At 34.6% G+C, this 25345-nt stretch overlaps 2 protein-coding genes across 4 annotated transcripts; both read left to right on the top strand.

Moving 5' to 3' along the window:
• Positions 1 to 4017: 4017 nt before the first annotated feature.
• Positions 4018 to 20884, top strand: LOC120202846 (protein SHOOT GRAVITROPISM 6-like). 3 transcript variants are annotated; one of them, XM_039203205.1, is made up of 52 exons: positions 4018 to 4080; positions 4126 to 4194; positions 4281 to 4371; positions 4468 to 4522; positions 4618 to 4749; positions 5371 to 5442; positions 5621 to 5711; positions 5830 to 5925; positions 6466 to 6544; positions 6644 to 6707; positions 7050 to 7153; positions 7370 to 7475; positions 7664 to 7753; positions 7880 to 7957; positions 8120 to 8187; positions 8262 to 8361; positions 8464 to 8586; positions 8954 to 9043; positions 9154 to 9219; positions 9394 to 9489; positions 9583 to 9657; positions 10079 to 10138; positions 10518 to 10607; positions 10844 to 10965; positions 12155 to 12284; positions 12360 to 12439; positions 12793 to 12928; positions 13205 to 13286; positions 13939 to 14084; positions 14189 to 14269; positions 14368 to 14468; positions 15383 to 15618; positions 16042 to 16151; positions 16300 to 16428; positions 16561 to 16635; positions 16722 to 16855; positions 16935 to 17007; positions 17084 to 17215; positions 17314 to 17495; positions 17590 to 17712; positions 17802 to 17862; positions 17938 to 18027; positions 18161 to 18261; positions 18411 to 18516; positions 18662 to 18775; positions 18936 to 19010; positions 19250 to 19348; positions 19608 to 19679; positions 19818 to 19903; positions 19990 to 20083; positions 20279 to 20386; positions 20475 to 20884. In XM_039203205.1, the coding sequence occupies exons 2-52, from the start codon at positions 4152 to 4154 to the stop codon at positions 20673 to 20675; spliced, it is 5148 nt and encodes a 1715-aa protein (XP_039059136.1). In that variant the 5' UTR covers positions 4018 to 4080; positions 4126 to 4151; the 3' UTR covers positions 20676 to 20884. The 3 variants fall into 3 exon arrangements, 2 of the variants coding, with proteins under 2 accessions (XP_039059136.1, XP_039059137.1); XR_005523755.1 differs by lacking the exons at positions 19250 to 19348; positions 19608 to 19679; positions 19818 to 19903; ... (1 more) ...; positions 20279 to 20386; positions 20475 to 20884 and having other exon boundaries at positions 18411 to 18548; XM_039203206.1 differs by lacking the exons at positions 4018 to 4080; positions 4126 to 4194; positions 4281 to 4371; ... (1 more) ...; positions 4618 to 4749; positions 5371 to 5442 and having other exon boundaries at positions 5838 to 5925.
• Positions 20885 to 22105: 1221 nt separating this feature from the next.
• Positions 22106 to 25181, top strand: LOC120202701 (ras-related protein RABC2a-like). Its single transcript, XM_039203093.1, has 6 exons — positions 22106 to 22335; positions 22449 to 22517; positions 23637 to 23702; positions 24255 to 24376; positions 24650 to 24778; positions 24913 to 25181. Exons 1-6 carry the CDS (start codon positions 22194 to 22196, stop codon positions 25015 to 25017), a joined length of 633 nt encoding a protein of 210 aa, XP_039059024.1. The 5' UTR covers positions 22106 to 22193; the 3' UTR covers positions 25018 to 25181.
• Positions 25182 to 25345: the final 164 nt, after the last annotated feature.

The raw sequence follows: 25345 nt of genomic DNA, 5'->3' as shown, positions 1-25345 counted from the left end.
AGAAATCAGAAATGAAAGAGGCCTAACATCTACGCTGGTTTCCTCAATAATAAAATGATTGCTAATTACAGAACAGAAAAAGCAAATCTAATTAGCTTTACCTTGATATTAGAATAATGATTCGATTCGTGCTTCTTCCCGGATATTGTCGAATATCATAGATTTAAAAACATAATTTAATGCATCATTTAGTACCTGATTTTGATTTTTAATGTGGTATTTGTGTTTTTCTTTCCAATTTAGTACATGAATTTGACATTTTTTTCATAATGCAGTAACTGTATTTTTTTTATTCAATTTGGTACCTAAATTTGATAAATGTTACACATTTGATACCTGAATTTGGATAAAACAGTTAAATTCGTGTACCAAATAGGACCCCAAAACAGAAAAAAAAAATTGTCAAATTTGGATACCAAATGTACATAAGTTGTGCACTACATTCTTTAAGAAAATGAATGGTTTGAATCAAGATGTTGTATATTGAGCAAATTGAATTGAGATGATTACCCCATATCGGATCCCTATAGTACTCAATTTAAATTAATCGATCAATAAACTGAAGACCAATAATTAAATTTGCATAAAAGAGAACAAAATTACATTCAATAAAATATAATCTATAGGCATCATGGTAAAAAGGGAATATAATTTTACCAATTTTTGTTAGTTACACCCTAAAGTTGTATCTGATAATTTAAATCTTATGGTTTGTTTGTTTTTTTCAAATAAAATCTCAATTGATAGTCAACTAATGATCAAATTTTTTTCTAAGAAGACACATGACAATGTTAAGGATGCAATTGAAAAGGTAAACAAATGTTATGGGCTTTTTTGCTATTATATCTTTTTTCACTCTTATAACAAGTACTATTTCAATTTTATTTTTATTATTGGAGTTAATTGCATCATATGTCCCCAAACTATAACCCCATTTTAGATTGGTCCTTAAACTATTGAATATTCCAATTTTATCTCCATATTAATCCAAATAAGTAATTACTTTCCACCATAGTTTAACCTAAACTTTGTTTTTTTTCTTTCAAACATATAATAATATAACTTGGTCTAACGATTTTATTAACACGGGAGATGATTATTATATACATAGAGTTTGGGATGAAATTAGAATGTTCAAAAAAATTGAAGACTAATTTAAAATGAAGGTCATAGTTTGGGGATGAAATTGAAATATTCAAAAGTTTGAGGACTAATTTAGAACGATAGCCATAGTTTTGGGATGAAATTGGAATATTTAAAATTTTAGGAACCACTTTAAAATGAAAATCATTCTTTGAGGATTAACTATTTATATTGATAACAAATGGTTAACATTTTGCGTCTGTTGTCAGCGAAGTCCCATTGTGGAATGAAGGTCGTTGCTTGGTTTCCCCAGTCAAAGATGATGTTTTGGTATGGAGCAACCACTCATCGGGGGTCTACAAAGTGCGTTCCGACTATCTTTGGCTCATGCATCAACACCGGGTCTCCAATGTTGTATCACGGCTTTGGTTGTTCTTCTCCAAACTGCCTACTCTTTCGATTGTTTGGATGGAGGGTTGCTCACGAGGCCCTCCTGGTCGGTGGCCAGTGTGACTGATGGTTGTTGTCGATTATGTAGATCCAGGCAGGAGATTGTTCTTTATGTTATTTGGCATGAGGGTCGCACCAGAGCCGTGGCTGGGCCGGCGTGCGACGGCGCAGGGCCCCCAGAAAATAGGTGCCCCAAAAAGTATATCTATAGTGACTTTTTTCCAATAAACGCCACTATAGATGGACCTATTGCGGTGTTTTTTTAAAAATCGTCACTATTGTTGCAGCTTTATTGAAAAAACGCCACTATAGATGGACCTATTGCGGCGTTTATCAAACAAACGCCACTATTATTGGCCCAAAATCGAATATATCTAGAAAATAGGGGCCCTTTATAAGAATTTGTATAGGCCTCCGAAAACCTAGCCACGGCTCTGGGTCGCACATGCTGCAGCTTCATCTGAACCATATTTGTCGGTTGTTGTTCCTTCCCAACACTGGAGCAAGCCACCACCTGTCACGCTTAAGGTAATATCGAGTTGGGGATTGCGACAATCAGGATCTTAGCTCGGGATTCCAAGGGGCTAGTAGTTGCTGGCCAAGGACAGACGCTCACTCATTTGCTCGAGTCGAACATCGTTGAGGCTCATGCTATCACCCAGTGGCTACGATTAGCAATTGAATTAGCTTGGCCAAGTGTGTGTTCTGGAGAGTGATGCCGCCAATGTCGTAGATCAGTTGATTAATCGGCGTCTCTATCTATATGTGGCAAGCTTTTATCTCGAGGAAGCACGTCGCCTACTAAGTTTGATATGATATGTCCATTCGTTCCCTCTAAAAATTTTAAATTCTTATATATTTTCTATATTTTATTGAAAATATATTTTTGTCCCTCTAAAATTTTATAAATTCTCTCATATTTATAATTTTATGAATTTCCCTTCTAACATAAAATTGCGTCAGTAAGATATGTTGGTCCATTTACCAATGTTATTGCGTCTGCCCTTGCTCAAAAGACCTCCACCAGTCTATAATTCTTTTATTTTGTTTATGATTTGTAACTCGATAGATGTTTTGGACTATACCATTTTAACTAATAAAAATATAGGGCTTCTTCGCTCATATAGGGTGGTGAGAAAAATGATTTTCCTATATAAGACATTCATCATATTATTTCTTGAATTAGAGTTTCTTATTAGTCTGAAGACGTCGTGCACTCATGAGGTCTTATCCATTTGCCTAAAGACGCCACAGTTGTGGAGTCTTTTTCATTTTTCTGAAGACGTCATGCAGTCGTAGAACCTTTATATTTTACTTGAAGACGCATGGAACACCTGGCGCCTTTGGGTTAGTACTATGCAATTCACCTTAAATTAGAAAATAATCCTTATGTTTTATGTTGGATTATATTGAGATTTTTTTCTCACATCATTTACTATGCCATTTTGCCAAAAATATAATGTCCTTTCTTAAAAATAAAAAGAAATACATATAGTAAGGTCATTTTAGAAATTTATAGTTGATTTTGTACATATTTTACCAATTTGAAATATCATATGTCATTAATGATTTTTACGTATCTAGGGTTGTAAACGAGTCGAGTTGAGTTTGAGTATTGTTGAGTTCGACTCGATTCGAAAGCTCTAAAATGCTACAATATGAACTTGTGAGCCCAAAATTTTTAAGCTCAACTTGAACTCGAAATCATGAACTGAAGCTCGGAAAAAAATCTTAAACTTAACCCGGTTAAAGCTCAAACTCGAATTCGAACTTGAATCTTAAATACATTTATACTTTATTTTTTTTTTTAAAAAATCAACACATAAATATTAATATTATTAATAATTTATTTTTTTAATTAAAATTTTAGTATATTATTTTTTCGAGTAGCTCGTGAGCTTTTCGAGTCGAGTATAAAGTAGCTCATTTCGGTTCATTAAGAACTCGAGTTAAGTTCGAGCTCGAGTCGAGGCTATTCGAGTCAAGTATTTATCAAATTTTGATCGAATTGATCTTGAGTAACTCGCGATCTGGCTCGTCTCATTTACAACCCTAATTGTATCAATGAACTTTGTTGGTTGGAATCATGTTTGGATCCGATTGGTGATTAAAATCCCAAGCAGAAGAAGTAAGCAGATGAAACAAAATAAACAAAGTTAAATTATACCAGAGTCACTAAACTATATTCAATAATTATTTTACTCATCAAACTTTCAAAAGTTATAAGATAGTCATTATATTTGTTGAGCAATTTAAAAAGGAATTTAATTTTATCAAAATTTACAATTATTATAAAGTGTCAGTGTTTATTTTATAATAACTCAATAAATTTAATAATTATTTTATAATATTTTAAAGTTTAATGACTAAAATGATTATTTGAGTATAATATAGTGACCTATAATATATTTTTTCTGATAAATAAATCGACATAGAAATGGAACCAAATCTCGATGAATTATTAAAATAGAACAAAAAAAAAAGGCCTTAACGACCAGCCTGTCTGTCACCCTCCGGTCTCGTCGTCACCTTCATTGTTTCTCAAAATTCATTTCCATTTACTGGGATTTCCATTTCCTCCCATTTTGATGCTTCATTCACAATTATCTTGATTTTCAATGGCTTCTTCGAGTTCCTTTGGGAGCTCAATTCCCGCTCCAGGTATATTCAATTCCCGCTATTTGATTACCACTATCGTTTTGCTCGTAAAAACTGTTTTGATTTGTATTGTTTGTTTCCAAAAGCAGAGGCCGTTCAAGTTCTCATCTCATCGCTAGCGGATGAATCACCGATGGTTAGAGAAGCCTCCATGGCTTCTCTTAAAGATATTTCTCCACTGTACTTTTTTTCCTTTTCTTTTGAAACAATGTTTATATAATTCAGTTTTTTTTATTCTTTTTTAATCTTAATTTGATATTTTGATTACTTTATTAGGAATCCTCTCCTCGTCCTTGACTGTTGTTCTGCTATTTCTAGAGGTGGCCGTCGGGTAATTTTTATTTTTCTTCTATTTTGATTTAGAATACTGGAGTGTGATTATGATTGAATCGTTTATTATTAAATTTATGGGATCTTCATTTTTAGAGGTTTGGTAATATGGCTGGAGTTTTTCAAGTGATGGCATTTGGAGTTCGAGCTCTAGATAAAAAGGACATTGATGCTTCTTATATTGCCAAGCTTGCCAAAATTGCCACTGCCGAGATTATCTCTTCCAAGGTGTGTATATTCGTTTCTTGGTTCTTTTGTTGCATAAGAGTTAACAACATGAAAATTATAACTATAAGGCACATGTCCACCTATAGGAATTTGGGGCTAATTAGGTTCCCTGCTGTTCATATATGGTCTTATGACTGTTTGCATCTTTGGATTGGTTATGTGGCTTTAAATTCTTGTAGTATGATGAGAAGAAAAATAACCAAGCAAGGTCTTTTTCATTCCACCCAATAAAGTACTTGTGTTCGACGTATATACAAAGTGGATAAAGGGGTATGATCATCCAAAGACATGGAATAACTTCAAAAAAAATGAGCATGCATGTATTTGGATGAACCAGTATTTGATACTTACCCTCGACTTTGGGTAACATGGGCATTTTTTATTGTTTTTCCTACTGCTTGCATCAAAGGTTCTCCTTCAGTAAGCGTCTAAATGACAGTGTTCTCAGTGACTGTAACTTGAGTCCTCCAGAAGTCTCAAGCTCTAACCATCATGGTGTCTCCTCAGTCCTTGGAAAATAAAATATTACTTTGTATTGGCTTTTTTGGGTGGTTTATCAATCCAAGGCAATTAGTTGTTCATTGATTATGATTTTTTCTTGTCTTGCTTATTTTTATATAGGAACTCAACGCAGATTGGCAAAGAGCAGCAGCAGGTCTACTTGTTTCTATAGGCTCACATCTGCCTGACCTTGTAAGTTTGTTGCTTGCAGTTTGCTTTGTAGCTTTTCATTTTTTTCTCTATCTACTTGTAAGTTTGTCAGAATAAAAGTATTTCCTTATTATCTCCTTTTCTGTTTTTTTTCTTATCAAGTTCATTGCTTAAACTATCTATAGTTAGTCATTAATTATGGCTTAACCTGATCTGGCAGATGATGGAAGAAATATTTCTTCATTTGTCAGGACCAAGCTCAGGTTTGCCAGCTATGGTTCAAATACTTGCTGACTTTGCTTCTGCTGATGGTTAATCACTTTCCTTTGATTCTTTTTGCTTTTTGAACTTCAATTATCTATTGCGTTGTTGCAATTTCTTTGTTTGACGAAATATTTTTGTACTTCCGTTTCATTCTATACAATCAAGCTTTTCAGTTTACTCCACGTTTGAAAGGTGTACTTTCACGAGTTCTACCTATCATTGGAAATGGAAGAGATTCCCACCGGCCAATTTTTGCAAATGGTATGTATGTGCTCTCACTATCTTTCTAATTGTTAAGTAGTTTAATAAGGCTAGGAGCATGGCGTGGCCTCATTAATCTCAATGCGTTTATGTTTCAATCTTTGCTTGTATTTCTTTTTCTTTTCTTTAAGTTAGTATGCTAGAGTTCAGGTTAGAATATATTTTTATATCTTTCATTATCGATTGAAGTTTCCTCCTATGTTGCTTGACTTCAGAACCTTCTTCAACATTTGAAATTGTTAATGGTTTATTTTTATCGGAATTTCTGCTCTGATATGGGAGTGTAGCTGGTGAAAGATATAAAAATGTATCTTGAGTTTTGACCTCTTTCTCTTTTAACAAGTTTTTTTCATTTATGTTACTTTCTTTGTGTTGATTTTCCTCTTCCTATGTTTCCCCACGTACAAAAACTGTGTTTGATGTTCACTTTTTTTTCTTCTTTGGGTGATTTTGTTTTAGATAGATGTTACACATGCATTATGCATTTCTTCTTATGATAGCTATCTAACCCATGATGATACAATCTTTCTGCTATATTAGCTTTCAAGTGCTGGTGTCAAGCAGTATGGCAATATAACATTGATTTCCCTTCAGACTCTCCCATTGATGGTGATGTCATGTGAGATTCTGTGAAACACATTTTACTTGTTTCATTTTGCTGATATGTATCATATTTCAGTAATGTAATGTCTAAAGATGAGTGTTGTTTTTATTACAGGTCATTTTTAAATTCAGCTTTTGAACTTTTATTGAGAGTTTGGGCTGCTTCACGAGATCTTAAGGTCTGCTAATTCAAGATATTTCTTTATATAATTATATATACAGAAACCTAAAAATTATAGATATTATTACTGTTTAGTTATGATCTTATTGTTGTTTGATTCTGGAAATTCTCCACATACTTGATTACACTGTATGTTTCCTAATTCCTCTGCTCATCCCAAGAGGCACTTAAAATTTATCTGAATAAAAATTCTTTAAGCAAATGCCCTTTTATGGGAATTATCTCTAGTACTGATGAGTACATTATAATGATTTCTAAATGTCCTAATATGTTGTACCCTATCTTTTGGATCTAAAGTAAATTTGTTGCCCATTGTTTACTGTTTTCTTATTTTATTTAGGTTCGGGTATCTTCTGTGGAAGCCTTAGGCCAGATGGTTGGCCTTATCACCCGCTCACATTTAAAGGCAGCTTTACCAAGACTTGTCCCTACCATATTGGAGTTGTAAGATTAAATTTAGTCCTCGGTGTTTCAAAGAGTGAATTACATTGTTGTAGTCTGTACATATTGTGTATACTAGTTTATATGATGTAGTCCTTTGGAGTTTCTATATTTTGAACGCATGCACTAGAAAATATTTATGAACTAACAGATTTCATATTTTCTTAAACTTAAATGTCAACTTGGACCATAAAGCCTTTTCCTTTTCCTTTTAATCAGGTATAGAAAGGATCAAGATATTGGACTTATTGCAACCTATAGTCTATATAATCTGCTAAATGCTTCCTTACTTTCAGAAACTGGCCCTCCTTTGCTTGATTTTGAGGTAAAGCCCTTATTTCTCTTCTAATTTTGTTGACTTGTACTTACTCCCGTTAATAATTTTTCATTACAATTCATATTCGTTCTTGTTTTTCTTCCCTATTTCTGTTCAACTAATTTTTTTGTTGGTACTATATGAGAGTCAATTTATTTATTTATTTTCTTGGTGGATGTTTCATGTTTTCCTTGCAGGAGCTCACAGTTATATTATGCACACTCCTCCCTATCATCTGCGTGAATAATGACAGCAAAGAGCATTCAAAATTTTCTGTGGGACTGAAGGTAAGATTACATGCTGGCTATTTTTCGCTAATAGTGTTTGTACTTGAACACGTCAAGTTCTTTTCATCTACTTGATATTTGGTTCCATTTCCTTTTCGACATCATTATTGTTATACTGCATTGCAGACATACAATGAAGTACAGCGTTGCTTTTTGACGGTTGGCTCTGTATACCCCGAGGATTTATTTTATTTTCTTCTGAATGTATGTATACACATTTCTTATTGATACCACATCAATGGTCAAACTGTTTGTGCATCATTGTTAGATAAGTACACAGATCCAGTTTTGTTTTCTGAAGAGTGGTGATAAATAGGTAATGTTTTGACTTACCTTTTCTTTTATTTGTTTATTTTTTGCTACCAGAAATGTAGATTAAAGGAAGAACCTCTAACTTTTGGCGCCCTCTGTGTTTTGAAGCATCTTTTGCCCAGGTTTATTTCTTTCTTTTTGTCTCGTAATTTTGTTTATTCATTATCTTGCATGACTTCCTTGCATTTCATTTAAGGTCATCTGAAGCTTGGCACAATAAGAGGGCTTTGCTAGTGGATACTGTAAAATTCTTGCTAGATGAGCAAAATTTAGGCATCCGAAAGGCTCTCTCTGAGGTATGTTGGTATGTAGTTTTATAGAATGCAATTCATAATGCTATTAATCAAATATATGTTCTTATATCTTACCAGTTTTTCATCCTTCTTCTTTTATGATAGTTGATTGTGGTGATGGCTTCACATTGTTACTTGGTTGGGCCATCCGCAGAATTGTTTATCGAATATCTTGTACGCCATTGTGCTTTATCAGAACATGGAAAAATTGATCTTGAAAGCTCCCAGGCAAGCTTTGTGTCCAACTATATTAACTATAATAAAACCATTTAGATGTTTTACTTTAAAAATCTGAAAATTCAGCATCACATGTTGATTTAATTTGATTGTTGTAAGCAAAGTAGAACATAATGATATAATAAATTGAAGAAAAAGACAATACATAAATAATACTTGAATATTTCGTTCTGAAAGTGTAATCAGTTCTTATCATCATAAGTCATATTTGTTGAACCAGCTAGAGTGCTTAGATATCTTTCAAACCTTAAAATTTGAATCTTACTTGCCGGATTTTTTCTTTAACACATTCTCAGGATCATGTAAAGTATAATCTTGTATGCCATGTTAGATGTACCATCAGTTATTGTTTTCTCAGGTGAACACAAGGCCAACTTCTCGAATGGAATTAAGAGCAATATGTGAAAAAGGTCTTCTTCTTGTAACTATCACAATTCCCGAAATGGAGGTATACTGATTTCTCCTTTCTTCAACCATTAAATCTCTAATGAAGGGTCTTGCCTAGAGAAAGTTAACAGAAAAAAAGTTCCGTTTAGTTGATATCTAGTTTTTATGCAGCACATTCTTTGGCCATTTCTGTTGACAATGATCATTCCTCGGGCTTATACTGGTGCAGTTTCCACGGTAAGATACATCTTAAATGATTTAAGTCTTTTATGTTTGTTTTTACTTTACTGCCACTCTATGTTTTCCTGTTTCCTCTAGGCTCTATCTTATTGTTTTGTGCGTGGCACACCTTTTATGTTAATGTTCAGAATTCAATAAATTTTATGACTGGTCATTTATGCTGCTACCCAGGTATGCAGATGCATTGCAGAATTATGCAGACATAGATCTTATAACAATAATATAGTTGATGACTGTAAATCTCGCAGCGATATTCCAAATCCTGAGGTGATAGGTGTTAATCATATATGATGCCTAATAAGTTTGCTTTTGTTCTGTATCTATGAAAGTAAATCTCTTTCATCCTACTTATAACTTCAGGAGCTGTTTGCACGCTTAGTGGTTCTTCTGCACAATCCTTTGGCAAGGGAGCAGCTGGCAACTCAGATTTTGAAAGTAAGCATATTTTATCACTTGAATTAAATTGTATCACTTATTGACATTAACAAGTTAAAGCAACTGCAAATTGTGCTCATGTTCAATTTGGATTGGAAGAATTTTCTACTTAGACTAGGACCATTTAACACTTAAAAAAATGTGAAGAAAACATTGAGTTTCTCGTGTTTCATGCGATCTTTAGTTTTATAACTTGATTGTCATATGCAAGCAGTTTCTCTGGTCAGATCTACGTGAAAAGGATAGAGGCATGTGAAGCCCAAATGCATGGATATTTACTTTTCCCCCTTTCATGGCTGAAATCAGTTTTTCAATTCATCTGATTGATTCTTTGTTATAAGATGGTTGTTCCAGTTGGAGCAGATTACCATTGTCAGATAAACTAGTTGTCATCTTCTGTTAACTTTTGAATTGTTCACAGGTCCTCTGTCATTTGGCACCTCTGTTTCCAAGAAACGTCGACATGTTTTGGCAAGATGAGGTAGATCCTGATTTATAAGGACTGAGTTTGGTGTAATAATGTTTGAGTTGAACTTCTATTCTTTTCAGAGGATTCAAAATTAGAATGGTGTATGAAGTGTTTTAGAGAAACTAATAGGGATAGAAATATAGGTATGAAAAAATCATTCCACATATGCTGATCCTTGAACTGTTAAATAAGTTATTGTAACAAAAGTTTACTTATTGCTCAGCACATTGAAGATAAGCTTAAAAAAGTGTATACTTGTTGGTTGAAACTGAATTATATTTACAAAATGTTGTTTTCTAACCAAACAAATTACTTGTATTGCATGAATCAAAAGCTAGCCCAAGCAAGCATGATCTACATCTAATTGATTGTTGTCTTTTGTAAGCTCTAGATTCAAAAATTGATGGCTTATATTAGTGACCCAGAAGATCTCAAGTTGAATCCTTCCTATCAAGAGACCTGGGATGACATGATAATCAACGTAAGGTCTCTAACTATTAAATTATTCATGTAATTACCCTATTGTTTGGTCACATGATGGACAATGTGTCGTCTGGAGAAAACTTTATTTTTGTGCCTAATTTATTTTTTCATATGTAAATGAAAAATGGAATTTACTCTTCATTGTAACATAACAATAGAAAGGAGGGGAGGACTACAAATTCCTCTTTATGTGCCAAGTAAAATTAGGAATATCTCATTATTCTTGTATTGCAGTTTCTGGCAGAATCTTTGGATGTGATTCGCGACAATGATTGGATGGTTTCTCTGGGAAATGCTTTTACCAAGCAATATGCACTTTATACACCTGATGATGAACATTCAGCATTCCTTCATCGGTATTAGTTTGAATTTTGCTTTCTTGAATTTGCAAAAGAAACTAGAATGGCACACTTTTTTTTTTGGATGGGGTAGGATGGGTTAAAAATCACAAAAGGGGAAAGGTTCTCTTACTTTTTTTGTCTGTTGGGGTGAAGTAGTAAAGGAAGACTTGAGGGCAGGAGAAGAGGGGGAATGAATGAAAAATAGAAGAGAGTAAAAGAGAGGGACTGTTCTGGTCTAGGGGATTTCTTAAAAGGAAGGCAAAAAGGAAAGGATAATTATAAACCTTATTTGTTTAGAGGAAAGAAATGGCGATTTGTTATACTTTTACAAGTATGCCGATTAGAGTTTACAAATTTATGGATATTTTTCTTCGTCTGTAAGGAAAAAAATCTTGACTTCTTGAGTTTCAGGCATATGACAATCATACAATATTTCCTTTTCATCTTTTATTTACTATTATACAGATTTGTATGTTTTACTTTTGAATGTGCGTGTTAAACAATGGAAGCTATCATAACATCTTAGCCTCTAGTCATGCATTCCGAGTTCTAATTTAGTTATTCCAGGATACATTGGAAAAAAAATTATGGTGCAGACAGGAATTTCTGTTATGTCGGTCTAGCACTTAGATGTACAAGATATGGACATTAAATTTGGTATGCAATCAAAAAGTTTTTCAAATTATTCTAGAGAATTGATGTCATGTTGTATTGGGACCTGGCCACCCCTCTATAGCCCATTTTAGGAGTAGTGCCAAATGAAGGCACCATCCTATTGGAATGTGCTACAGCTTGAGCCAGGCGTTTTTGCATGTATTCTTATTTAGGACTGAAACTTCATATGGTTATACTCAATCACCCCTCTTTTTCATCAGCGGAAACTATTTTGTAAGGCAATTTTATTGAATTATAAGTTTTGCTTGTAATTTCTTGGAGCGGTTTCTTTTGAAATTACTGACATCTCACTGGAATCAAGTCCTCTAATGAATCATGTACCAATTAGGAGCTTTAGATCTTTCTCTTACTAACAAAAAGCACCGACCGTCCACTTAAAATACTGTTAGCACCTGATCTTAAGGTTCTGAGTTTATTCACTCTCGTATTGACTCCCCAAAATTCACAACCTTCTATTTTTGAAGAGTCAAAGCTCAGTACAATATTCTGAACTCTGGAATGTTTTCTCTTTTTTCCATCTGCATTGTAGATGCCTGGGTATGCTTCTTCAGAAAGTTAAGGACAGGGATTATGTTTGTGGAAAAATTGACTGGATGTACAAGCAAGCAAATATTGCTGTTCCGACTAACAGGCTTGGTTTAGCAAAAGCCATGGGATTGGTAATCTTCAAGCTTTCTTAATAGTTTATTTTTATTCATTTTCATGTTTATCGTTTATAATTTTCATTCTTTCAGGTTGCAGCATCCCACTTGGATACGGTGCTGGATAAGCTGAAAGAGATTCTCGATAATGTTGGGCAAAGCATATTCCAAAGGTTTGGTGCTTCGAACTGCATTCCATTTTCAACACCATGCGATATGATGTTTGGTTTAAAGTGGATTTTAACAGTTCATGCATTTTTCTGTTAAAAATTCGGAGAAAATAAAACCCTAAGATAAATGTCATTGCTTATTTTATTTGTCAACCATCTGATCTTCATCATGTGCTGAAACTAAAAACTCGAAGCAACACTTCTTTAGAACTACTTTTAATTTCAGTTGAGTCATTTCATAATTATTTTTTCAATTTGTATAGGCATGTTATCAAATTCCATAATTTTGATTGTTTTGAAGTTGTTCATATTAAAAAAAAATCTTTGATCTGAAGTCTGAGGATTACCTACTGCAGGTTTTTAGCTTTATTCTCCGGAAATTATAGAACAGAAGAATCTGATGATGTACATGCTGCTTTGGCTCTGATGTATGGGTATGCTGCGAGATATGCTCCATCAACGGTTATTGAGGCCAGAATAGATGCACTTATTGTAAGGAATCCTTAAAACTATCGGAATTTTGTACTGATATGTGTTTTCCTTTTTTTACATGTTTACCCTTTACATCTAAAGCATTAACTGTTTCATATTTAGATTGGCTTTGAATCTGCATGTTCGAAAAGCATTAATACTGGTGCTCACAATACAAAATTTTCAATGTGTTGTGCCAATCTAAACTATAGCTTGTTGAAGTTGTATTATATGTATATTAAGAATTACAGCTGTTTTCATTGTGACACCCATACTGCTGTCATTTCATCCTTGCAGGGAACTAACATGCTTTCACGACTTCTTCATGTACGTCACCCTACAGCAAAGCAGGCTGTTATTACAGCTATTGATTTACTAGGTTTGTTAAAATCCTACTTTACTTGCAAGTTAGAAACTGGATAGAATCAGTGTTGAAAAGGTTTTAGGTTAAGCAGTGATGCACAGGAATGCACTTTGTTAAAGGTATAAGGAAGTTCATAAGAGTACCTAAGAGTGACTGTTTTCAGTATGTAGCCTTCATGATTTGTAAATGACAGAAAACAGAAGAAAAATATACTTAAAATCTTCTTATTTTCTGTTCTACAATAACAGTGCACTTCTATCTCCTACTTAACACTTAGTAAATTGACTCCCAATCAAATACTCTACTGGAGATAATATTTATCTAAAGATAAAGTTATTGAGGACTCTTTAATCTTAGTAGACTCCTAAAACTATAAGTACTCTTAATAAAACAATAGGATAAACCTAGTTACAATTCGACAGTAAGGCATGGTTGCAAGGATACATTGACAACTGATAGTTGAATGAAATGGAGAAATATAAATTCTAGAAAATGTATTCACATTGATAAGTGGGTAAACCGCCAAGATTTACCAACTTCTGTTTCAGTTATTAACTGTCTCTAACAACCTTTGGTGCCAATGACAACTAACAGTAGACTTCTAGTAATTTCTCCATGTGTCACATATGTCATACTTAATATGTTGATAAGAAATTAATTCATGCAGGTTGTGCTGTCGCTAAAGCTGCTGAAAATGGTGCTCCATTTCCATTGAAAAGAAGAGACATGTTGCTTGACTATATTTTAACCTTAATGGGTCGAGATGAAACTGATGGTTTTTCTGATTCCAGTCTTGAACTTCTGCACACCCAAGTATCTTCATTTCTTATCATATAGTATGATATAGTAGCATCCATGGTCTATTACCTCAACTATGTGATATATGATATATTTTCTGTTTATTATTTCTTCTCTAGGCTCTTGCTTTGAATGCCTGTACCACCTTGGTTTCTGTGGAGCCAAAGTTGACAATTGAAACAAGAAATCATGTTATGAAGGTAAATGCTTTCAGTTTATTTTTAGCAAACATATTAACAATGTGAATTTGTTCTGTAGTTACTTACTTGGAACCCTATATTTCTGAAAATATTTACAGGAAACCTTGGGGTTCTTCACTTTGCCAAAAGATCCCATAGATGTTATCAATCCCCTTATTGATAACCTTATCACTCTCCTATGTGCTATTCTTCTCACAAGGTATTTGCCGAAATACAGTTTCATTTTATTTATTTATTTTTGCAAGTATGCTTGCATGTTTCTTTGATTCATGAAGTTACTTGACTGCCATCATTTAATCAAGTGATGTTGGTCGTGAGGACGATTTTGAGCTCCTAGGTTATTTTAAAAAATGACACTATATTTGGAACACGGGAAATAAATACCATGAATGATATGCACACGTCTTATGTTCTCTATGGACCCTTAATGTTTTATTGCATGATCTGATGATGGCCTGAAGCTCAGTAAAATCGTTTGTGGTTTAATTGTGTATATCTGAAAAGTCGATCTCACTCTTTTTCACACTAGAAAATGGTGGTAAAATTATTGTAACAGGCTTTTCCATGCTTGTCCGACTTTTCTTTCTTGAAGAAAGGATACCAATTTTTCTATTGGAAAATTTTAATTTCCTTTATCCATGGCCTCTTGATGTACAAGAATCAAATTTGTTTCGTGACTGAAATCCTACTAGCTTGTATATTGAAGTTTGAACATAAGTTTGTCTCCCGTTAGAGAGAATAATCTTTTAGAGTAATTTGTTTTATTCCTGCCCCCAATAATGAGGTAGGTGCACTCCTCCCCCGTCCCTTTCTTCCAGGGCTAGACAGAGACATGGTAGAGACATGAAAGAAAAGCCTTGCATAAGTTTTGGGTCTTGTAAGGCTGTAACTTCTTAGCTACCTCACTAACTTGTTTCAGTACTGTAGAGCTCCGTGTTGTTTAGTTGGCATTTATTTGATCCTGCATCATTGATTGACCGCGATATCAAGAGCAATTTGGGTCCATCTGGAAAGACTCTTAAAATATCTCATTGTCTAGAAATTTTCCATATCTTGTGTATGTACTGTTGTACGATTCATGGCCGTTCTAACTGAAACATGTGAAACAACTAGTGGAGAGGATGGAAGAAGCCGAGCTGAGCAGCTATTGCACATATTGAGGCAAATTGATCAGTATGTTTCTTCAACTGTTGATTATCAAAGAAGAAGAGGTTGCCTTGCAGTGTATGAGATGCTTGTCAAGTTCCGAGTGTTCTGTGTTAGCGGCTATTGTGAGTTAGGCTGTCATGGTAGCTGCGCACACAGCAAGCAAATTGACCGTATGAATGGAAATTTTTCCAACTTACCTTGTACGTAAACTTCCAACAACAGTTTGCAAATGTTATATCTTTATAATCGTACTGAATCTCTTTTTTCTTTTTCTTTTGTGTAAACTAAACGTTTAGCACCCCAACTATCGTTTTTGTTCCGCTTTGGTCACTCAACTATTTTTTTTTTCAAAAGCATACCTAACATTTGGTTTCATTTTGGTCACCCGCCATTAAAAAATTAATAGTGATGCTGAGCTGTTGCCATAAGATAATGCTATGTCATTATTGAAAATACTAAAAAGTTCCACGTCTGCTGTTTTGTTAATTTTTTAACGGTAGGTGACCAAAATGTAATATTAGGTATGATTTTGAAAAAAAGTAGATGGGTGACCAAAACGGAACAGAAATAATAGTTGGGGTGCTAAAATTGTAGTTTACCCTTTTCTTTTTCCCAATTTCCAGCGGCATTTGTATTGCCAAGTCGTGAAGCTCTGTCTTTGGGAGATAGAGTTATAACATATCTTCCACGCTGTGCAGACACTGATTCTGAAATTAGAAAAATTTCTGCTAAGGTATTAAATTGGTCTAGGGAGAGATCTGGTATTATTTAAATATGAGGTGCCCGTACCTCTAATTTTTTTATTTGTATTACCTTATATATGGCATTTAATTTCTATTAAATTGAAAAATATTTTAATACTTCTTTTTTTCTTTGACTAGAATATTGATCAACTCTTCAGCATATCTCTTTCACTCCCAAAGCCACTGGGTTCTAGTGTTTATGGCGATATAGAGTTATGCTATGTTGCTTTATCCTCCCTTGAGGACGTTATAGCCATCTTGAGAAGTGTATGTTTATATTCTTAGCATCTACATCCCTATTTAAAGTTGCATCTCCCACACCTTCCCAATTCAAGATAATGAAAGTGATCCTGTAACACTTCATGCCTGTTTAATTCTCAATTTTTCTTGTGTTTTCAGGATGCTTCAATCGATCCATCAGAGGTTTTTAACAGAATTGTTGCTTCTGTCTGTACCCTTTTGACGAAGGATGAGGTGAGGCATATCTTTCCGTTCGCATATTTGAAATGTACATACTTTTAAACTAACCAGCGACAGTTTTTCATGATGATTACTTGCAGCTTGTAGACACACTGCATTCTTGTATGCCAGCTATTTGTGACAGAATCAAGCAGTCAGCTGAAGGGGCTATCCTAGCTGTTATTGAGTTTGTAACAAAGCGAGGGACTGAGCTGAGTGAAACTGATGTTTCAAGGTTTTTTTCCCCTTAGGCATATGATAAAAAGAATAGATTAAATATCTGTGTGAATATGATTGATCAAGTCTTTCTGCAGAACCGCTCAATCTTTGCTCTCAGCTGCAGGGCATGTTACTGAGAAGCAATTACGTTTTGAAGTTCTCGGAGCTGTATCCTTCTTTTCCTCTCAACTACTAACAGATTACCTTTTTATGGAGATCATTGTATATCCTTGATTACCTTTAGATATCCTCTCTATCTGAAAACACAAATGCAAAAATTGTCTTTAATGAAGTATTGGCAGCTGCCGGAAGGGATATTGTTACGAAAGATATATCTAGGTTACGTGGTGGCTGGCCAATGCAAGATGCATTCCACGTGAGTTACTCTGTTTCTTTTTCTTTTTTCGTTTTCTTAATTTCTGATGGCTATCAATTAATTCCTTCAGTTTTTGACTTTTTTCTTAATTTGATTAGGCATTTTCCCAACATACTGTGCTATCAGTTTTGTTCTTAGAGCATCTGATCTTCGTCCTTAATCAGACTTGTGTCACTAAAAGTGATCATGGAAAAGGAGAGAATTCTAGTCTCCTTTCTGAAACTCAATTGGAGGATGAAATTCTGCAAGCTGCTATTTTTGCCCTTACTTCCTTCTTTAGGTATGTCGACCAATTGCATTTATCGGGATTATCTTTTTTTTATTATTATTATTATCTCCAGGGTTTTATGATTTTTTTTTTATCTTAATTTCAGAGGTGGTGGTAAAATTGGAAAGGGAGCTGTTGAACTGGGCTACTCTTCAGTTCTTGCTGCACTTGTACTGCAACTTGGAAGTTGTCATTGTCTTGCTGCCTCTGGTCGACATGAACCGCTACAGTAAGTGTCCTACTAAATATATCGGCATCTTTCAATCAGGAACGTGATATTTTTAAAAGTAAATAATTTTTGTTTCTCAACTGCTGCAGTGCACTTTTAACTGCATTTAAGGCATTTTGTGAATGTGTTGGAGACCTTGAAATGGGAAAGGTACATGAACTTTCTGACGATACGAACACTTCACATAACAATACAAAGTTAAAAACAAAATTAAATTGTCTTCAGATTTTGGCAAGAGACAGTGAGCAAAATGAAAAGTGGATTAATCTTATTGGAGATTTAGCTGACTGCATTTCTATGAAGAGACCAAAAGAGGTAATGCTATTCATTTGGCATTTTCCCATATTTCTGTATGTTGCACCATTTAGAAAATGACTGATGTCATTGCCAACGGAATACTGAAAGGTGAACATTTAAACATTTACCCACACCGTAACTAACTCTACAGGTAGAGAATATATGCAAAAATTTCACGAAATCATTGAACCTCCAAGAAAACTTTCGACGGGAAGCTGCAGCAGCTGCGGTATCAGAGTTTATTCACCACAGGCATGAACTTTGTGTTCTATTTTTTAAGTTCATTCCATCTTCTACTCGTACCCTTTTTATTTCTCTTCTTATAGTTATTGGTATTGGTATCATTATTGTCAACACATTTTCTTCAAAATAAAACTTATGTGATAATTTCGACCATGCAGTAGTGGGTTTAGCTCCCTGTTGGAAGAGATGGTGGAAGTGTTGTGCCGGCATGTCTCGGATGAATTTTCAACGGTTAGATGCCTTTGTCTAAAAGGATTGGTGAAGGTAAACAATACGGATATTCCTGTAGATTTTAGGTGCCTTTTTTAGTCTTCAATTGCTGTCACAATCGTAGGCATTCACTTCTACAGTAATCTCTCTCTCACGTTTAATGTTTTGTAAGGTTTTATTATTTCCGTGTCTATGGTAGATACCATCTGCTCATATCGACCAATATACAAGTCAAGTTCTGGGTGTAATCTTAGCATTGCTCGACGATTTGGATGAATCAGTGCAATTAACTGCAGTTTCATGCTTACTGATGGTAATTTATCCATTCTCTTTCTTCTTGCGGTGAGGAACCTCACTTTTATCTGTGTGTTTTCCCCAGATAATTATATATACAAATATACATAGCCAGTATCTTTCAATATCCCTCTTCTACCGATTTACTATTTTATTTTGAACTTATTCTTTTTTTGTAGATTCTTGAGTCATCACCCAATGATGCTGTTGAGCCCATTTTGCTTAAGCTGTCTATTCGGCTTCGGAATCTACAGGTACATTCACTTGCTATAACAATCTTTCATTATGGCGAGTTTACTATAGATATCCAATTTTAAAACACTTCAGGACATGTGAATCGGTTTACCTTGCTAAGTTACGTGTTTGTATGAAGTCGGGGTAGTAGGATATTAAAAATGAACTGGTAATAGCTCTCTTTTTATATGATTAGGCTCAAAAACCACAACCTAACCCAGAGTCTTCATTCGGTAATGGAAATCCCTTTAATCTACAGATATCCATTAATGTAAAGATGCGGGCAGATGCCTTTGCAGCATTTGGAGCACTTAGCAACTATGGAGTTCAGGCACATAAAGATGCTTTTCTTGAGCAGGTACTAAGTGTCATTTTAGCTAAATAGGTCGGTTAAATTTCGGAGGATAACCGGTCTCTCGTCCGTCTACATTGAATCTTTCTTTGGAGATATTTTGTCAAACTTAATGCTAAGGTCATATGACCACATAATATCCTTTATAAAAGATGTCATCGGAGCTGTTCATCATGTTAGATAAAACAACCTACTTGATTCGTGGTACAGTTTTGCACCCTTTAGCATCTAATCAATCTAATCAAACGTTAACCGCTATTTTCAGATACATGCTACACTACCACGCTTGATACTGCACCTTCACGATGATGACCTTTCCGTTAGACGCACCTGCCATGTAAGCGATAACCTTATTTTTCATTCCCTTCTTTGCATGAAGCTTATTAACATGCTTCTTTCTAAATGATGCTTTTTCTTTTCTTGTTTTTTTTCTTGTTTTTTCCTTTTTCTTTTGGTTATTTTTTTATATAAATAGAACGCCCTCAAGCAGTTCGCCCCGTTAATGGAGATAGAAGGGTTGCTGCCATTATTCAGTTCCTACAGTATTAAGTCCGACAATCGGTATGCAATAAAGGATGTTGAAATATATCAACTTATGGTTGTCTTTCTTATTTAGTTATCACGAATCATATTTCTCTTCCCTTCAGAAGTGATTACGAGGACTTTTTAAGAGATTTTACGAAGCAATTTCTGCAGAATCTTCCCTCCAGAGTCGATACTTACATGGTGTCAAACATTCAGGTTTGCGTTTTGCTAACAAGACTGCATATTCATTCTAAACGATTAGTCACCGGGTTCATTTTTTCTGACGACTACAAGGCAATCGAGTTGTAATTTAATGCATAATGCCGGTTGTGGTTAATGTGCTAGATTTTAGCCTAATGTGGGACGGTCATGGAAGCCGGAAAAGTACTAACATAGTTCTTGATGATGCAGGCTTTTGATGCACCTTGGCCGATAATCCAAGCAAATGCTATTTATGTTTCCGGCAGCATACTCTCTGTTTCAGACGATCGACACATTTTAGCTCTTTACTACTCACAGGTTACATCCCAAGATGTTCTTGCGTTTTGATTGTATTTGATCCTATAGTTCTAAGAACTATGCTTGAAAAATGTTTACCATGGTTTAGGTGTTCGGGATGTTGGTTAGCAAGATGAGTCGTTCAACAGACGCCGTCGTTAGAGCTACGAGCTCTTCGGCCTTCGGTTTGTTACTTAAATCAACTAACTCGGTTCCCTGGAGAGCAGCCAGACTTGAACGATTAGACGGCACCACAAAGGACCAGCCGGACTTGAACGAACAAACTCTGCCGGAAAGGGTCATGATTTGACTCCGTAAAAAAAGAACAGCAAAAGCACTTTTATAAGTTGTATGATCATCGCGTCGAACATCGTCTTTTCGACCTGTGTCCATTCCAAATGCAAGCTCGATTCGGTTCACGAGCTACAAGAGACTAACTGATTTGCTGAGAAGGGATGAAATGAAGACAAATTGTGAAATTCGGACAGGATTCTTAAGCATCAACTCAGTGTCAATAGTTCGTTTTGGTTGTGTAGTTAATAACTGTAAATTTTAATGTACCAAGCCTAGAATTTGCAATTTTGAATTAGTGCTATAATATCCTGACTTTCTTCATTATGTTCGACATAAATATAAGTATTTCATTTAAATAAAATAGATATATAGCAATTTAAACATAATTAAGTTGATATGTTGTTTTGGTGAGAGTTTTAGCAAGTTCTATGGAGAAAATTTATGAAATATGATTCACCGAAAGATACTGTGCGAATTTATAAAATTGAAACATTAATATAAACAATATCTTTGATCTGAATATTTTTTTCCCTCTAATTCTATTGAAAATCTTAAATTGTTCACGTAGGATATCATAATCGTACTACGCATAATTTTATATTATAAGTGAATTTTCAAAATTTAAAAAAGAAAATATATCATTAATAAATAATATATAAGATATATAATAATTTAAAATGTTTAGGGGAACGACTACCCCAGTGGTCCTCTCGATCCATCTCTATATTATATAATTAGAGAACCCCAGTGGTCCTCTCGATCCATCTCTATATTATATAATTAGAGATCGATGTTGGACCCAAACTTGATAGGTTTCAACTCAACTCTATAAGACTAGATTATTTATAAAACAAAATTAAATTCGACTTGAGTTTATTTAAAAGATAAACTTAAGATAAAAAAATATTTTATATATATTTAATTTTCTCTTTTTGAAACTGAAGAATAATTAGAGTCTAGAGATGAAAGAAATCAAACCTTTGAACCGCACTCGATTATGTTCGATTAGATTCATTTATTAATAAAAATAACTCAGTTTACATTAACTCCAAATTCATTTATTTAAAATCAAGGTGATGTCTAAATTGTATATTTTTTAACACTAATTTAATTAACCCTTTAGTGCATGAAAATACCCTTTCACCAGACGGTTGGAACGTCAAAAACACGCGCCACTCCTCCCGCGTTCTACGTCGGTACTATTCTAACCGTAGGACCCTCCCGCCATTCACAGTACCAAGTCCCCAATATCTCTGTAAACGACAACGCATCAATGAAATTGTGTAAATTCATTAAAAATATGAAAAACGAAAGAAAAAGGAAGGAATAACGTTGGTGTCAGGTGTTCCTCTGGTAGCCGTTTCCCCTTGGCTTCTCTTTCAAGCAATACTTTGGTTCTCTTTCTTTCCCTTTATATATTTACATTTAAATTCCTTTTTCATTCCACTTTCGAGAAAACCAAGCCATTCATCTCATACCCCAAAGGCTTTTTTCTAAAGAAAATTTTGGATTGTTCATCACTGATACAATCGAAATGGGATCATCTACGGGACAGAGTAGTGGAAACTATGATCTTTCGTTCAAGATCTTGTTGATCGGAGACTCGGCTGTGGGCAAAAGTAGTTTGCTCGTTAGCTTCATTTCAGCTGCTTCAGATGATTTAGCTCCCACCATTGGTTCAATTCTCTCTACTTTTTTTCCTCTTGAGTTCTGGGTATTTTGATTTCGTTTTATCTGCGAAATTTTTCATTTGGGTTTTTGTTTCTCTGTTTTGAATCTTTGTTTATAGGTGTGGATTTTAAGATCAAGTTGTTAACCGTTGGTGGCAAGAGGTTAAAGCTTACTATTTGGGATACTGGTATGTATGTGTTTAATAGTGTGTGTATATATTTTGTGTAGTTTTATTGAATTTTATTATGCATAATAATAAGTAAACGATTTTAGAACAATGAAAGAATAAAAACACTACGAGTAGGAAAAGAATTTTAAGATTATGCAAGAGAACCTCAAATTGTAGAACTCTAGATATATATATAGTAGTATGAATAAAGTAATTTTAGTTGAATAAAATTGTACCATGTTAAGGAGTTTTGTCTCGGCACCGTCGACGATATCAATGATGAACTACGACCTTAGAACTATCGGATTAAGTTTGAATGGTTCATTGAATTGTCTATACTTACAATAACCTTCGTTAGTTTGGATGGGAGATAATATGGCTCGTGCTCATAAGTTACTTAAGTTTGATTCGGATTAAGTTCATTTTCTATTAAGTAAACGAGCCTAATAAAGAAAGCTCGAGCTGCAAGTAGCTTCTGAGCCTCGTAAATATTTTTGTTGTTAGAACATATTATTGAGCTCTAAAATCTCTATTTGAACTCGAGCTCGAACAAAAATAATCATCTTCAAAGTGGAGCATGAGAATCTAGCCCACTAGATAAACAAGTCTAATCAAGTTTGTTTAAACTTTAAAAGTGAAACTCAATCGAGTTACAACATGAATTTGGATCTATTAAACCGTTAGCTATGTATGCAGAGATTTTTTCGCAGGGATTTATTTGCAGGGATTACTTCCCATTTCAAACGCGCATATAATATTAATGATATTTATGACTGCATATGAATATTGTTCAACTATGTATTTATGTATTTATTTATACATGCTTTGCATTTTATCTATATTTTTAATTTTCTGACTGCCGGAGGTCTTCCACGGAAGCTACTCTCAACCTGGCGTTGGGGGCAGCCTACTACCCTACCTCCCCCTTACCCCATTGCATATGGGAATTGGGTTTTGTTGTTGTTATTGTTGTAAACCTTCCTCATATAAGCCATTCAACACAAACATACATTCACATTTGATCTTAGATTAATCAATTGAAATGAGTTTGGGATTTTGATTTTGCTGTTACCGATGCCCGATTAACCTGATCTTGGATTGTATGAATGATATTTGGATCGATAATGCTTGTGGTAGCTGGACAGGAAAGGTTCCGAACATTAACAAGCTCATATTATAGAGGCGCCCAAGGCATCATACTCGGTAATTTCATCATCATAGTGAAAGTTTCAAATTCTTTGTGTTAGTCCGTTATGAGTATGTTAGATGTAGATATGTGTCTCGATACGGGTATGTTCAATTTTCTTATAGCTCTTTTATGTATTCGAAAGATGTTCGGAGGGTTATGTCTCTTATTCAAAATCTGTGTCGGATATGAATACTTTAAGGAAAAAAATAAAGAATTCGAACAACATAGAATGAGTTAACGAGCCGGCTCTCATGATTTCTGATGCAACTGTTGGCGAGAGTTCCTCCATTGGTGGCTGTTATTATTCTGTTTGTGGTTTTGTATCCTGTTTCTTTTATTAGTTACTGAGCTAGCGTTACTGTTCAAACGCTGTTTAGAAGAATGTAGCTGGGTGTGTTCTATGCATGGATATGCTTTGGTCATTTCTTGTTCTCCTTCGGGGGTTGTGTGTAGCTAATTATCTAAAGCTACTTTCGGTCTGTATTAGTAGCGTGGTTGTCAACTTGTTAACCCCAAAATCGACAACTTACACTCGAGTCTGAGTAAATCTTGGCTTTTGGTTGCAGTTTATGATGTAACACGGGGAGAAACGTTCACAAATTTGTCCGACATTTGGGCCAAAGAAGTGGAGCTCTATGCTACTAATCAAGACTGTGTTAAGATGCTCGTCGGAAATAAAGTCGATCGAGTAAGTCTCATCATCTCTTTCCAATCCGAAATATTAATCTATGTTTCTCCAACACTGCATTTTGTTCAAACTATCTGTAATATAGTTATAGCGTTGTTGATTTTCATTCCAAAGGATACTCTTTTAACTTGTAAACAGGGGCGGAGCGAAGGGGTTTGGACCCCTAAAAAGGATAAATTGTCCTTCAGACCCTTAAGAAATCTAAAATCTATAAATTAGTCTTATGAAAAAAATTTATTACATAAGTGAAATTAAGAAACCGTGACGTGTCAGGATTCCGAGAGGGCCGTAAGTAGAGAAGAAGGGATGGCGCTTGCAGAGGAGCTTGGATGTACGTTCATTGAATGCAGCGCTAAAACAAGAGAAAACGTTGGTCAATGCTTTCAAGAGCTTGCACTTAAGGTTCATTCTACTCTTCCCTTTTCTTCGAACATTCGTTTCAATTTTCATATTCAATTTTAATGGAGTACGGAACTGTCTTAATAGACACGAACGGACCAAATGAAGTTTGATCTTGGTTTCGTCCATGTTAACAGATAATGGAAGTTCCTAGTCTTTTGGAAGAAGGGTACACCGTTGGAAAAAGAAACATCTTAAAGCAAGAGTACCAGTCGCCTCCTGCCGGTGGCTGTTGTTCTTAAATTACAGCAATACAGAGGCTTCAACATTCAAGGATGACTTATTACATATATATACCCCAGGCAGCCATGTTTATGGCTTTTCAAGCTTTCACCTTTGACAGATTGTGAAGAGATCATGCATGTATTATATATATATAAATTTCTATCCCTGTTAATTATATATTCATGGATCTCTTTCATTGATCGATTCAGTATGTATGTACGTACGTACGTATGTGTATGGAGGATAAATTAATCTCTATTTAGACAGTTAAACATATAGGTGAAGGGACACTTACAGCTTGGATCATATTTAAAAAATAAAAAATGTTGCAGGTTGAGAATTGAG

The sequence above is a fragment of the Hibiscus syriacus genome, unplaced genomic scaffold, assembly GCF_006381635.1.
Source record: "Hibiscus syriacus cultivar Baekdansim isolate YM2019G1 unplaced genomic scaffold, ASM638163v2 tig00009009_pilon, whole genome shotgun sequence".
NCBI classification, from domain to species: Eukaryota; Viridiplantae; Streptophyta; class Magnoliopsida; order Malvales; family Malvaceae; genus Hibiscus; species Hibiscus syriacus.
Note: the sequence above shows the minus strand (reverse complement) of the source record. Positions and strands in the feature narration are given on the sequence as shown.